This window comes from Acanthochromis polyacanthus, chromosome 22 (genome assembly GCF_021347895.1).
Source record: "Acanthochromis polyacanthus isolate Apoly-LR-REF ecotype Palm Island chromosome 22, KAUST_Apoly_ChrSc, whole genome shotgun sequence".
Lineage (NCBI taxonomy): Eukaryota > Metazoa > Chordata > Actinopteri > Pomacentridae > Acanthochromis > Acanthochromis polyacanthus.
In genome coordinates, this window is record NC_067134.1 from 8,300,611 (window position 1) to 8,314,941 (window position 14,331).

Below are 14,331 nucleotides of genomic sequence, written 5' to 3' on the forward strand. Positions count from 1 at the left end.
GTATGAAAGGAAAAGAATTTTTCCACAGTGATTCAAAAATTTGCCCAAAATGACAAATGAAGATTGTCTCAAATCTTTGTCGTAAAGTTGTCCTCATTATGGAAAAATTCTGTTTATTTTGGTTGAATTTTTTTTAAAATTTTGGACAGGTTTTGTCATTTTGGATACAATTTGGATAAAATTTGGAGTAATTTTGACAAGTTTTTGTTATTTAGGACAATTTTTGAGTCATTGTGGAAAAATTCTTGTCATTTCAGATGATTTTGGAACATTTTAGTCATTTTAGACGGTTTTTCAGGTCACTATAGAGGAATTTTGTGTCATTTTTGACAGATTTTTGTTATTTTGGACAGTTTTTTTTTAACAATGTTGATGTCATTTTCAGGATATTTTAGGCACAATTTGAGTATTTTTGGCAAAGATTTGTGATTTCAGATGATCTTTTAGGTGAACTTTTGAGTCTTTGGACAACTTTTGGTAATTTCTGAACTTTTTGAGTCACTGGGGCAGATTTTGTGTTAGTTTGGAGAAGTTTTAGTCATTTTTGACAGATTCTGAGTAATTTAGGGAAAGTTCTGGACATTTTCACAGGTTTCAGTTGTTCTAGACAATCTTTTAGTCATTTAAAACAAGCCTTTGTGATTTTAGACCTTTTTTTGAGTCATTGTGGAAATATTCTTGCCATTCTAGACAGCCATTCAAGTCACAGTAGACAAATTTTTCAAGCAGTTTTGAACATTTTGTCGTTATTTTTGGTATTTTTGGAAAAGTTTAAGCAAGTTATTGCCATTTTAGACAGTTTTCCAAATCATTGTAGACATTTTTTCAAGTCATTTTGGACATTTTGTTCTCATTTTTATTTATTTTAGAGAAAAAATGTCATTCTGGACAGGTTTTGTCATTCCAGACAATGTTTTAGTAGTTTTGGTGAACGTTTGAGTCGTTTGGACAAGTTTTAGTCATTTCTGAGATAAATATGGATAAATATGGAACCATTTTACATAATCTTTAGTCACTCTGTACATTTTTTCTGCAAAATTTAACCAAAATGACTAGAAGATTGTGTGTAATGAGAACTCATGACCAAAAATTGAATGACTTGAAAACATTGTCAACATTGTCAAAAACTGCAAAAAAAAAGCCAAAAAAGACAAAAAATGACAAAAATGACGACTAAAAGCCCAAAATTAGTCTTCAATGACTTAAAAAACTGTCTAAAATGACCAAAACTTGTGTAAATTGATGACCTTATTGTGTAAAATGGTGTAAAATGAGTGAATGTTGGTCCAGAGTGACTTAATATTCATGTTCTCATGTATAATTTAAGCTAACATTGAAGCAGCCGGAGCTCCAGGACGGTTTGGTTGGGAAAAACTGGGCTGTGAGCCGCTGACTGGCAGCTCTGGTGTCTTTATTATGGATGAAACAGCAGCGAGGCCTCATGGGAAATCCTCTCACAGCGAGGTGATGTATGAGGAGAATAATGGCAGCCTGCAGCCCTCTGATCCGCCCTCGCAAGTCATTAGCAGCGCTGCTTAGTGTTAGCGTTAGCCGCTAACAGATTTAAGCCACAGTTCAATGAGCCGCAGTTTGATTAACTCCAGAAATGCTCATTGAAAAAACACCTTTAACCTGCAGAGCGACCCTGTACAGTCTGAAAACACAGATTAAACCGTTTAAACGTAGCTTCAACATGCAAACAGGGCTAAACGCCATCTTCACTTGGCTGTGAAGCCTTTAAAATGTCAGGAAATAGTGAAAAATCAGTGTTTACCAAAGGTCAAGCTCAGAAACATTTTGTTTTGTCCAAAAATGTCCAGTTTACTGTCATAGAGCTGCAATTAAACCAGAAAATATCCACATTTAAGAAGCTGCAATCCACCCATTCATCCACCCTGGCCTCCTTCCTCCAATGCCGTCAATTAAAATCATCTTCAAAAGGGGAAAAATAACAAAAAATGTCTGAAAAGAAAATGCTTTTTACTTATGGTAGGTTAGCACCTCATGCTAATTTTCACCTGGTTGGTCAGCACCACATGCTAATTTTGACCTGTGGTAGGTTAGCACCTCATGCAATTTTCAACTATGATAAATTAGTATCTCATGCTAATTTTCATCATAGAAAGTTAGCACCTCGTGCTAATTTTCACCTATGGAAGGTGAGCACATAATGCTAATTTTTGCTTTTGGTAGGTTAGCACATCATGCTAAAGTGGTTCGAAATCACTGAATTTACGTTTTTTTTTTGTTTGTTTTTTTATAAAAGTGTCGGAAACCAGGTGTGAGGATCCACAGAAACTAAAAATCTAGAATCTAGACATCAGGAATCTGAATGAAGCTTCAGTTCTGAGGTTAAACTCCCATCGTTCTAATTACTGAGGCCGGTTTTAAAGCAGCAGAGGAAAGAAAGGTCAACAATAAATAATAAATAATAAACTTAAACAATAAGTTTATTGTTAAGACAAACAATAAACTTTGACGAGTCGAGTGAAAACCCTCCGACTCTTCATCCTCCATCAACTCCAGACCACCCCCACATCCCCAGTGGGTTTAGAGGGTTTAGGGGTTGAAGGTTTGCACCCATTTATTCTGATTTTATTTCCACTTCAGTGTCTCCAGTGTTCATCTCTGGAAACTCCTCATGAGGATTTTACAGCAGTAATTTATTACAGAGACAAACCCAACAACTGTAACCTCTGACCTTTTGTCTACAGGCAAATATTGAAGCACCTAGAATGAATATTTATGACGTAGCTGGGTTTTATTTGATAACATTTAGAGTTTTTTTATTTAAAAATGTCTGCATATTAAGCTTTGAATAATGTTTTAACAATATCTACTAGTTTTCTTTCTGCACAGCCTCATTTTCCTACAGATGTGTTTTCATTAAATCCACTGATATCAAATTCTGGCCTTAGGGCATCAATGAATAGAATTCTGGTATGACATGCTAGCTAGATAGCAATTAACACAATATGCTAAGCTATCATAGGTAAAAAAATTTAGCATGACGCTCCATTTACCATTTGTAAAACTGACCTACTGTAAGCTAGCATGACATGCTAATTTTAACCTGGGTATATTAGTGCATTTTACACTGAATTAGTTTAGCTTGTCTGGCTAATCTTAGCTATGTTAGATTAGTGCATCATACTAATTTTTAGTATCAGTAGATCAGGACATTGTACTAATTTCACCTACAGTAAGTTAGCACGTTAGGCTAATTTTAACTACATTGGCATTGGCAATTCATGCTATTTTTTTTTTTACCTATGTCAGTTAGTGCACTGTGTAAACTTTTTACTTTGGTGAGGTTAGCACATTTTTACCTACAACAAGTTAGCACTTCATGCTAATGTCCCCCCATGGTAGGTTAGCGCCTCATGCCAGGCTTCATCTATGGTAGGCTAGAGCCTCATGCTGATTTTCACCTTTCACCTACATAAGCTAGCATGTCATGCAAATTGTTTTTATCTGAAACAGATTAGTGTATGGTGCTACAGTAGGTTAGTGCATCATGCTAAATTTCACCTATGGTATGTTAGCACATCAGGCTAATTTTCACCTATGGTAGGTTGGCATAGCAGGCTAATTTTCACCTTTCACCTCCATAAGTTATCGTGTCGTGCTAATTTCTTTTACCTAAAGCAGATTAGTACGTAGTGCTACAGTAGATTAGCACATCAGGCTAATTGTTTTTGATAGTCTTTAATCCCTTGACATCAGGTCAGGATTTAATCAAAGTTTTGTGTATTCTGTAAATAAAGTTCATTTTTATTTTATTTTTTTGTTCTTTTTCCAGTCCTCGATGATGGAGACTTCGGAGAAAAAAGAGAAAATGGACGTGAACGGTTTCACCGACATTCCGAAGAAGCCGGAGACGAGAGGTGAGTTTAGAGAGTCGGTTTGGCCTCGACACACTGAGTGTCGACATGATGAAATATAGATTAGAGAGCCGCTCTCTGGAGATGAGCAGCTCGTCGTTAGCGCCGCCTAAACGCCGGCGATCAGGTGAGAACATGTTTGTGTTGTCGAGCTAAATGAAGAGCAGCAGTGAGCAGCGAACTCGTGTTTTACAGATGATGAAAGCGGCGCATAATGAGGCCCAAAGACCTTGTTCTTACCTCCAGAGTGCAGCAGAGAAACCCCAGCGCTGCTTCAGAGGCTGACACCGATACGAGCCGACGGGCCGCCTTTGAAATGCAAATTAAACGTGTGATTTAGTGACAGTTTTACTCATTCATGAAGGACTTGGTGGCCGCCGTCAGAAACTCTCATTAACTGATCAGAAGCCAGAAAGTCGGCACAGATCACCGGGTGGGTTGTTACGGAACTTTGGACAAACTGAAGCAGCAGTAGAGGGATAACACGTCGTCACGGGAACGTCAGACAAAAACCTACTTTAACCACTTATCGATTATATTCTCATTTTTAGTCAACATCTGTCATGTGACCATCAGAGAGATGAAGCCAGAGATCAACAAAATGGTCTCATTTACCAAGAAATTATCAGATTTTCACCTAGGTTAGGGGCGGCATGGCTCAGTGGGTAGAGTGGCCGTCTTGCAAACCGAAGGGTTGCCGGTCCGATCCTCGCCCCGTCGTGCTCGAGGTGTCCCTGAGCAAGACACCTAACCCCGAATTGCTCCTGATGGGTCGTGGTTAGCGCCTTGCATGGCAGCTTCCGCCATCAGTGTGTGAATGTGTGTGTGAATGGGTGAATGTGATGTATCATGTAAAGCACTTTGGGTACCTTGCAGGTATAGTAAAGCGCTATATAAATACAGACCATTTAGCAGGGTTAGCGCCTAATGCTAATTTTTTACCTATGAAAGGTGAGCGAATCATGCTATTTTTTGAATATGGTAAGTTAGCAAATCATGCTAATTTTTGAATATGGTAAGTTAGCGCATCATGCTAGTTTAATTTGGTTAGGTGGCACATTTTACCTACAGCAGGTTAGCATGTAGTGCTCATTTTGACCTGTGCTAGGTTAGCGCCTCATGCTAAATTTCACCTATGGAAGGTTAGCGGCTCATGCTACATTTCACCTATGGAAGACAAGCACCTTATGCTAGCTTTCATCTATGGTAGGCTAAGACATCATGCTAAGTTTCACCATGAGGTAGGTTAGCGCCTCATGTGAATTTTCACTTGTAGTAGGTTAGTGTCTCATGCTAATTTTTGAAAACGGTAAGTTAGCACATCATTCTAATTTTTAGTTTGATTAGGTTAGCATGTTTTTACCCACATGCTAACCTAGGTTAGCACTTCATGCTAATTTTCACTTATAGTAGGTTAGCATCTAATGCTAATTTTAAAATATGGTAGGTTACCTCCTAATGCTAATTTTTAAATATGGCAGGTTAGCGGCTAATGCTAATTTTTTTAAAATATGGTAGATTAGCATATCATGCAAATTTTTAAATATGGTAAGTTAGCACATCATGCTAATTTTCAGTTTGGCTAGTACTACAGCAGGTTAGCGTATAGTGTTAATTTTTACCTAAGGAAATTTGGTGCCTCATGCTAAATTTCACCTATGGAAGGGTAGTGCCTCATGCTGGTTTTAATCTATGGTAGGCTAGCATATCATGCTAAGTTTCACCATGAGGTAGGTTAGTGCCTCATGCTAGTTTTTAGTTTCAATAAGTTAGCATGTTTTTACCTATGGTAGGTTAGTGCCACATGCTAATTTGTGATGCAGTTTCATGATTTCATATTTTTTTCTGGCATGATCAGAATCTCGTCCCAGATTAGCTGCAGACATGAAATAATTGCTAATAAACGTGTTTTTGAGACTAAAACTGAACATTTGTGCCTTTAAATGAGTCAGCTGTTTTAGAAATTTAAATAAAAATCTGCAGGAAAAAAGAACAAACGTTAAAAACAATGATGTTTTAGTTTGACTGTAAAACATCTTTGTTGTCCCAGGTTCAGTTTTTTTTTTTTTTTTTGTTGATTTTGCTGTTTCTTTTAGTTTTCCAGTTAAAGTTCATTTTTTTCTGGTGGTTTTGCTGGTTTCTAGTTAAAGGTGAGGCTGGGGGACGCTGGTCGGTCTCAGGTTGAGTCGGTGATGAAAGAAGGCGGTAATGAGGTTAAAAGAGCTCTGATCGCACCTCCAGAGAATAAGAGCAGCAGAGTGACGTTTGAAATGTTAATAAATGTTAATTTGACGCCTCAACCAACGACTCAATGGCAGAAAACCGACATTAAAGCTTCAATATTTGAACACAGTTGCTTCAGAAACACTCAAACTGAACTCACTTCATCTGTCAGACAGAAAAAATTTACTGGATTTTAGAGAAAGTGTCCACTGGAATCTGTTAAATCACACATAAAATCCACTGAAATCACAAGAATAAAGGTTTTAGTTTACATGTTGGTGGTAAAAAAGTTGATTTTGCTGATATTTTTGATGTGGACAATTGTTTTTAATTTATTTAGTTTTTAAATAGTTTTTTAACAGTCAACATGTAAATTAAGTTAGCACCTCATGCTAATTTTTTAGGTTGGGTAGGCTAGCGCATCATGCTATTTTTTTACGTATGGAAGGTTAGTGTCTCATGTTAATTTCCACATTTGGCTATTTTTGCATGTAGTGCTAATTTTCCTCTATGGTAGGTTAGCATCTCATGCTAATTTTTACCTGTAGTAAATTAACACGTTATTCTAATTTTCACCTGTGGAAGGTCAGCGACTTATGCTAATTTTCAACTATGGAAGGCTCGCGCCTCATGCTAACTTTCACCTATGGAAGATTAGCACTTCATGCTAGTTTTCAACTATGGAAGGTTAGCGGCTCATGCTAATTTTCAACAATTGAGGGTTAGTGCCTCATGCTAATTTTCAACAATTGAAGGTTAGCACCTCATGCTAATTTTCAACTATATTGAAATAGTTTCTTTCTTTTAAATTAGATAAACAAGTTTTGATTTACATGTTGATTGTAAAAACAATTAGTTCATTGAAAAAAGTAAAACTGGAATTTAATTACTTTTTCATGCAGACATTTTTTATTGTTTATTTATTTGCTTATTTTTTAAATTTCTCAGCCAACATGTAAATTAATATTTATTTTCTATTATTTTACTATAGAGGAAATCTGTCAAATAATTAGAAATTGTGCAAAAAAGATTAAATGGAAAAACACAAATAAAATATAATTAAAATAAATAAATATCTTAATAATATAATGTACATCATTTTATTTCAAAATGATTTAAATATATTCAAAACATATTACATTTTACATTGTGTTTTTGTTTTGTTAAAATGTTTACAATTAAAATGTAAATTAATATTTATTTTGTATTTTTTCACTATTTATCATCTGCAAATTAATGAAACAGGAAAAATGCATAAAATAAAAGCAAATCATTTACTAAGCTAAAATTTCTTTGATATAAATTTTTAAATTTTAATTTTTATGTATTATATTACATATTGATTTAAATACTGTAAAAATACATAATTTTACAGGTTATTTTTGTTTTTTAGCAGTTAAAATGTAAAATAATATTTTATTTATGTGATTTTTTAACAGTTATTATCTGTCTTTTTTTTTAAAAAAACTGGGAGAATCTGTATAAAAACTAATTAAATAAATTGTTAATTGTAATTTCTAGCTAAAATGATTAAAAGCATTTTTTTTGACATAATTTCATAAATTTTATTTCACTACATATAACTTCATGTCTTCCTTTTGTCAAGTAAACTTGACAAGAAATGTCACATTTTTGGATCAAAAGCTCCAGAAACTGTAAAAAAAACAAACAAAAAAAAACAAGTGAAGTTCAGTCAAATCTATGTAGCAATTTAGATCAAATTTAATGGTTTCATCTGGAAATCTAAATTTAGAGTGGAGTTTATTGTCTTTCATTTCTTAGGTAAACTTGACTGAAATTTGACAAATTGGATCAAATGAACCATGAAACGTAAAAAACAAGAAAAGTTTGTCAAATCTATGTAAAAATTTAAATGGAATTTAACGTTTTGTCCATTAAATGAAGATTTAGGGTGAATTTAGATTTTATCGTCCTTTTCTCAGGTAAACTTGACTGAGATTTATCCGGTCTGATCAGGTTGCAGAGTTTAAACTTTGGATTTAAATTTAAATTTAAATTTTGGATCCAGACACTATAAAACAAATGAAAGTTGAATTAAGTGAATTTTTGATCAAATTGAACTTGAATTCGACTGTTTCATTTACTAGATAAAAAATTAGACTACATGTCTTGCTTTTCTCAGGTAAACTTGACAAGAAATTGGATGTTTTTGGATCAATAGCCCCACAAACTGTAAACAAAAAACAAGTAAACTTCAGTCAAATGTATGTAAAACCTGAACTTAAACTTAACAGTTTTGTCCATTAAATGAAGATGTAGGGTAAATTCAGAGTTATTACCTTTCTTTTCTTGGGCGAACTTGACAAGAAATGTGACATTTTTGGATCAAAAACATCACAAACTAAAAAAACAAACATCAAATTTATGAAACAATTTAACCTGAACCTATTGGTTTCATCTATTAAACATAGATTTAGAGTTCATGTCTTGCTTTTCTCAGATAATCTTGACTGAAATTTGACTTATTGAATCAGAGGAACCATACACTGTAAAAATTTAGTCAAATCTATGTAAAAAAATTTACTTGAATTTAAAAGTTTAATCTATTAACTATAGATTTGGAGTAAATTTTGAGTTCATTTTTTTGCTTTTCCCAGGCAAATTTGACAAGAAATGTGACATTTTTGGATCAAAAGCACCATAAACTGTAAAGAAAAGTAAAATTCTGTCAAGTTTATGTAAAGATTGAACTTGAACTTAACGATTTCATCGATTTGATTTCAATTTTGAATTATGGCCTGTTTTTTCACATGTAAACTTGACAAGAAATGTATTCATTTGAAGCTTATTCAAGTAAAATAAACCAAATCTGTCTGAAAATTGAACTTGAATTTAACAGTTTTGTCCATTAAATGAAGATTTAGAGTAAATTTATAAAAATAAAGAAATTAATTAGAAAATATTTTTTTGTCCTTTTCTCAGGTAAATCTCAAAAGAAATTTGACAAATTGGGTCAGAGGAACCACAAACTAACAAAAAACAAGGACCATTTTGTCAAATCTATGTAAAAAAAAATGCAACTTAAATTTAACAGTTTCATCTATTAAATAGAAATGTGGTAAATTTATAGTTACTATCTTTGTTTTCATGGACAGTTTACATTTTTTGACAACTGATGAAGACCATGCTGTTTGATAGAAAGCCCCAGAACAGCTGCTAAATAGAGTTTAATTTGTACTCGAAATGATTTTTAAGAGTGAAAATATGGTTAGAAGTCCTTAAAATGCTCAAAAAATGAAAATTCTGTATCAAAAAATTCAATGACAATTGATGAAGACCATGTTGGATGATAGAAAGCGTCAGAACAGCTGCTAAATGGAGCTGGAGTTTAGTTTGTTCTTTCAGAAATCATATTACAGGAAATCTTACCTAAAATTTCAGCTACAAAACATCAAATTTTAAATGTATTTCCCATTCAGACTGAAACTTTACTTCTTTGAGGGAAAGTTCACGAGTATACCAACTTTTCACAGGAAGCTGAAACCCGAGCTTCGTTTTTTTTTCGTTTTCGGTTCTTGCCCTTTGACCTCGGCTGAACTTTACCTCTGTTGTATATTTATAAGCTGCTCTGCACCAAAAAACCAAAAGCCCCTCTGTGACTCTTTCTCCCCCGCTATCGGCCTTGGCGTTTTAATCTCCGACGAACACGAGGCTTCGATTCCCGCCGCCCGTCTCCACCAATCAGATATCGGCTAAAAACCACCGTTGTCTGCCACCGCGGCCGACAGAGCAATTACTTATGGCGGCGATACGCATTATTATTCGTGTTGCCGGCTGCTGATAAGTCTTTTCGCGGCAGGATGAAACGGGTCTTTGAACCCAGAGAGAGTCTTCCTGCGGGGAGAAACCAGATGGATGCAATGCTGTGTTTTACTGTCCCATCACCTAAAATGTGCCCACCTCCGTTTTATTTCCCCGTCTGCCGTTATTTATTCCCAACAATTTCCCTCCTCGATCTAATGCCGAGTTTTAATACGTTATTTACACATGAAAACAAGCTATTTATGGCATGCGCTGCAGAAGGGAGGGAAATGAATGTTCCCGGGCGCCGCTCTCCGATCTGTTATATCACACTTTAACAATCTGGATTGCTAATAGAACCATTTATCACGCGCCGGTCATTTGTTTCGCTCCCAGAGGCCTTTATGGAAATGGGCCTCTCATGTAATGAAGTTGTTTAAAAAACGTGGATCCGAGCGACCCAGGTGCTGCCGTCCGTCCCCGTTTTTTTTTTTTTATATTTTATTTTCCCGTCCACCGCGGGAACAAAACCCTGGACCCGAGTTCTTGGAGCCCCCGACCGCCGCTAATGGAGTCAAACGAGCGGCTGAATTCCGCCCGACAGCTCGCATCTGTCCGTACGTTCACGGCGTTGGTTCGCGTAATCAGCGACGGTATTTAGAGGGAAAAAATCCAGCAGGTCTCATTGATGAATGTGTCGATTTGTGGTCGGCCAAGGCTCGGATCAAAGCTGATTTACTTCTGTAAATGTAGAGTTATTGGCTTTATTTTACCAAAAAACAAAGTAGAATAAAGTCAGATCTATGGAAAGATTGAACTTGAATCCAAGTGTTTCATCTGTTAGGTACAAATGTAGAGTTCATGCCTTTCTTTTCTTAGATGAACTTGACTGAAATTCGACATTTTCGGATCAAAAGCACCACAAACTGTAAAAAACAAGATAAATGAAGTAAAATCTACATAAAAACTGAACTTTAATTCAACAGTTTAGTCTATTAAATGAATATTTAGGGTAAATTTAGAGTTATTGGCTTACTTTTCTTCGATAAACCTGACTGAAATTCAACATTTTTTGATCAAAAGCACTACAAACTGTAAAAAAAACAAGTAAAATTAAATAAAATCTACATAAAAACTGAACTTTAATTCAACAGTTTAGTCTATTAAAGGAAGATTTAGGGTAAATTTTGAGTTACCATCTTACTTTTCTTGGATGAACTTGACTGAAAGTTTTTATTTTTGGATCAAAAGCACTACAAACTGTAAAAACAAACAAGCAACTAAAATGAAGTGAAATCTTTGTCAAAACTGAACTTGAATTTACTGTTTTGCCGATTTAATGCACATTTACAGTTATGGCCTTCATTTTCTCAGGGAAATTTGACTGAAATTTGACATTTTGGATGAAAATAACCACAAATTGTGAAAATTCAAAAGTGAAGAAGTGAAATATACGTAAAAAAATCAACTTGAATTCAAGTGTTTCATCTTTCAAGTAAAGAGATTTGAGTTGTAATTTGAAAAATTTAGAGTTATTGACTTGCTTTTCTCACGTAAATTTGATTGAAATTTGACCTTTTTTCATAAAAAGCACCACAAACTGTAAAAAAAATAGTCAAATCTATGTAAAGATTGAAGTTGAATTTTACAGTTTTATTTATTAAATAAAGATTTAGGGTAAATTTTGGGTTATCTGGGTTTTCTCAGGTGAGCTTGACTGAAATTCAACATTTTCAAATCAAAAGCACCACAAACTGTTAAAAACAAGTGAAATCTACATAATATTTTACTTGAATGCAACATTTCATTTGTTAATTAAATGTTTGGGGTACATTTTGGGTAAATGTAGAGTTATTGGCTTTGTTTTACAGAAAAACAAAGTAAAATGAAGTCCGATCTATGGAAAGATTGAACTTGAATCCAACTGTTTCATCTGTTAGGTAAAAATGTAGAGTTCGTGCCTTTCTTTTCTTGGATGAACTTGACTGAAATTCGACATTTTAGGATCAAAAACACCACAAAACTGTAAAAAAATCTAGTAAAATGAAGTAAAAATCTACGTAAAAATTTAACTTGAATTCAACTGTTTCATCTATTTATTAAAAAATTAGAGTACATTTAGAGTTCATGTCTTCCTTTTCTCAGCAAACTTGGCTGAAATTTGACATTTTTGAAAAGAAGAATCATGCACTGTAAAAAAAATGATGAAAATCTATGTAAAAATTTAACTTGTTTTGTCTATTAGATGAAGATTTAGAGATATATAGTTTTTCTTTTAGCAGTCAAACTTGATTAAATTTTATATTTCAGATTAGAAGAACCACACACTGTAAAAAAGTAAATAAATGTAAAGAACTGAATTTGAATTTTATGGTTTTGTCTATTAAATACAGATCTAGGGTAAATTTTGAGATATTGTATTGCTTTTCTTTAGCAAACTTGACTGAAATTTATAATTTTGGATCAAAGCACCACAAAATGTTAAAAAAAACAAGCAAAATTGACTTAAACATATGTAAACATGGAACTTTAGTTCAATTTTTTCATCTATTCATTAAAAAATGAGAGTACATATAGTTGGATGAACTTTTTCAGCTCAAAAGCACCAAAAATTGTAAAAAACAAGCAAAATTAAGTAAAGTCTATGTAGAACCTGAACTTTAATTCAACAATTTAGTCTATTTAATGAAGATTTCGGGTAAATTTAGAGTTATTGTCTTACTTTTCTCAGGTAAACCAGACAGGAAATTTGACATTTTCGAAAAGAGGAACCATACACTGTAAAAAACAAGTAAAAATTGAGTAAAATCTTTGTCAAAATTGAACTAGAATTTGAATGTTTCACCTTTTACTGCAAATTTAGAGTTCTGGCCTTCATTCTCTCCGTTACACTTGATGAAAATTTGACATTTTCAGATCATAAACACCACAAACTGTTAAAAACAAGTAAAATCTACGAAAATATTAAACTTGAATTCAACAATTTCATCTATTAATTCAAGATTTTGGGTACATTTTGGGTAAATGTAGAGTTATTGCCTTTATTTCACCAAAAAAACAAAGTAGAATTAAGATTTGGATCAAAAGCACCACAAACTGTAAAAAACAAGTAAAATTAACTAAAATCTTTGTCAAAGTTGAAGTTGAATTTTTAATGAAGGATTTAGGTTGAATTTGGGGTAAATTGAGAGTTATTATCTTGCTTTTCTCAGACAAATTTGACTGAAATTTGATGTTTTTGGAAAGAAATCATGCACTGTAAAACAAATAAAAAATTAAGTAAAATATACGTAAAGACTGAACTTGAATTTAACAGTTTGGTCTATTAAATGTACATTTAGTATGAATTAAGAGTTGTCTTACTTTTCCTGGGTAAACTAGACAAGAAATTTTTGACTTTTTACGGACTATTTTTGAATTTGACGCTTTGGAACAGAGGAACCGTACACTGTAAAAAATAGTAAAATTAAGTCAAACCTATGTAAAAATTGAACTTGAATTCTTGAATTTGATTGTTTCATCTAAAAATTAAAAATAGGGTAAATTCAGACTTCTTGTCTTGCTTTTCTTTGATAAATGTGTCTTATTTTGTCTATTGCATGAAGATTTAGGATAAATTCAGTTATCGTTCTTTTCTTTTCTTGCTTCTTCTTGTTTCACTGATTTATCACAAATTTAGAGTTATCGCCTTCATTTATATTAATAAATTTGACTGAAATGTAGCATTTCAGATCAAAAGCACAACAAAATGTAAAACAAGAAAACATATTCAATATTTACTCTTGAGGACAGCTTTAGTCTTTTAGTCTTATTTTTTTATGTTGAATTTTTTTAGATTTTTTTGCAGCTTTTTTAGAGCCTTCTAATCATATTTTTACTGTAAAAACAGTACAAATCAAACTCCAGGTTCATTTAGCAGCTGTTCTGGAGCTTTTGATCGTCTCACGTGGTCTTCATAAAATTTTTGACGTTGAATTTTTTTGGAATTTTTGCAGCTTTTTAGAGACTTCTAATCATGTTTTAACTGTAAATACTTATTCTTCAGAGGATAGTTTTAGTCTTTAGGTCCATTTAGCAGCTGTTCTGGAGCTTTCCATCATATGACACAGTCTTCATCAGCTGTCTACATTTTTTTGATGTTGAATTTCCTTTTTGTTAATTTTAGCTTTTTTAGGGATTTGTCATATTTTTACTGTAAAAAAAAAGACAATTCCTTAGAGGACAAGTCGAATTCCAGGTCCATTTAGGAGCCATTCCAGGGCTTTCAGTCATACAACATGGTCTTCATCCCACCTGTGGTTTCCATGGTGAAAAACGAACCTTAGATTTTCAGGATTCCTTTGAGGCCTGAGAGAAAATGGGACGTTTGAGTGTTGAACCTCTGGTCCTGCTGGGTGTAGAAAGCTGCGACCATTGAGCGTGTGCTGCTTGCTGTGTTTGTGCTCTGGAGCTTTCTGCTGGC

At 33.6% G+C, this 14,331-nt stretch overlaps 1 protein-coding gene across 1 annotated transcript in view; it reads left to right on the forward strand.

Annotated features, from left to right (window-relative positions):
* The first annotated feature begins 3,808 nt into the window (after nt 1-3,808).
* The window catches only part of LOC110968901 (zinc finger protein GLI2-like), a 58,092-nt gene continuing 47,569 nt past the window's right edge, over nt 3,809-14,331 (forward strand). The window contains exon 1 of the mRNA XM_051941788.1: nt 3,809-3,887. Coding sequence (XP_051797748.1) covers nt 3,809-3,887 — 79 coding nt within the window. The remainder of the gene's footprint in view (nt 3,888-14,331) is intronic.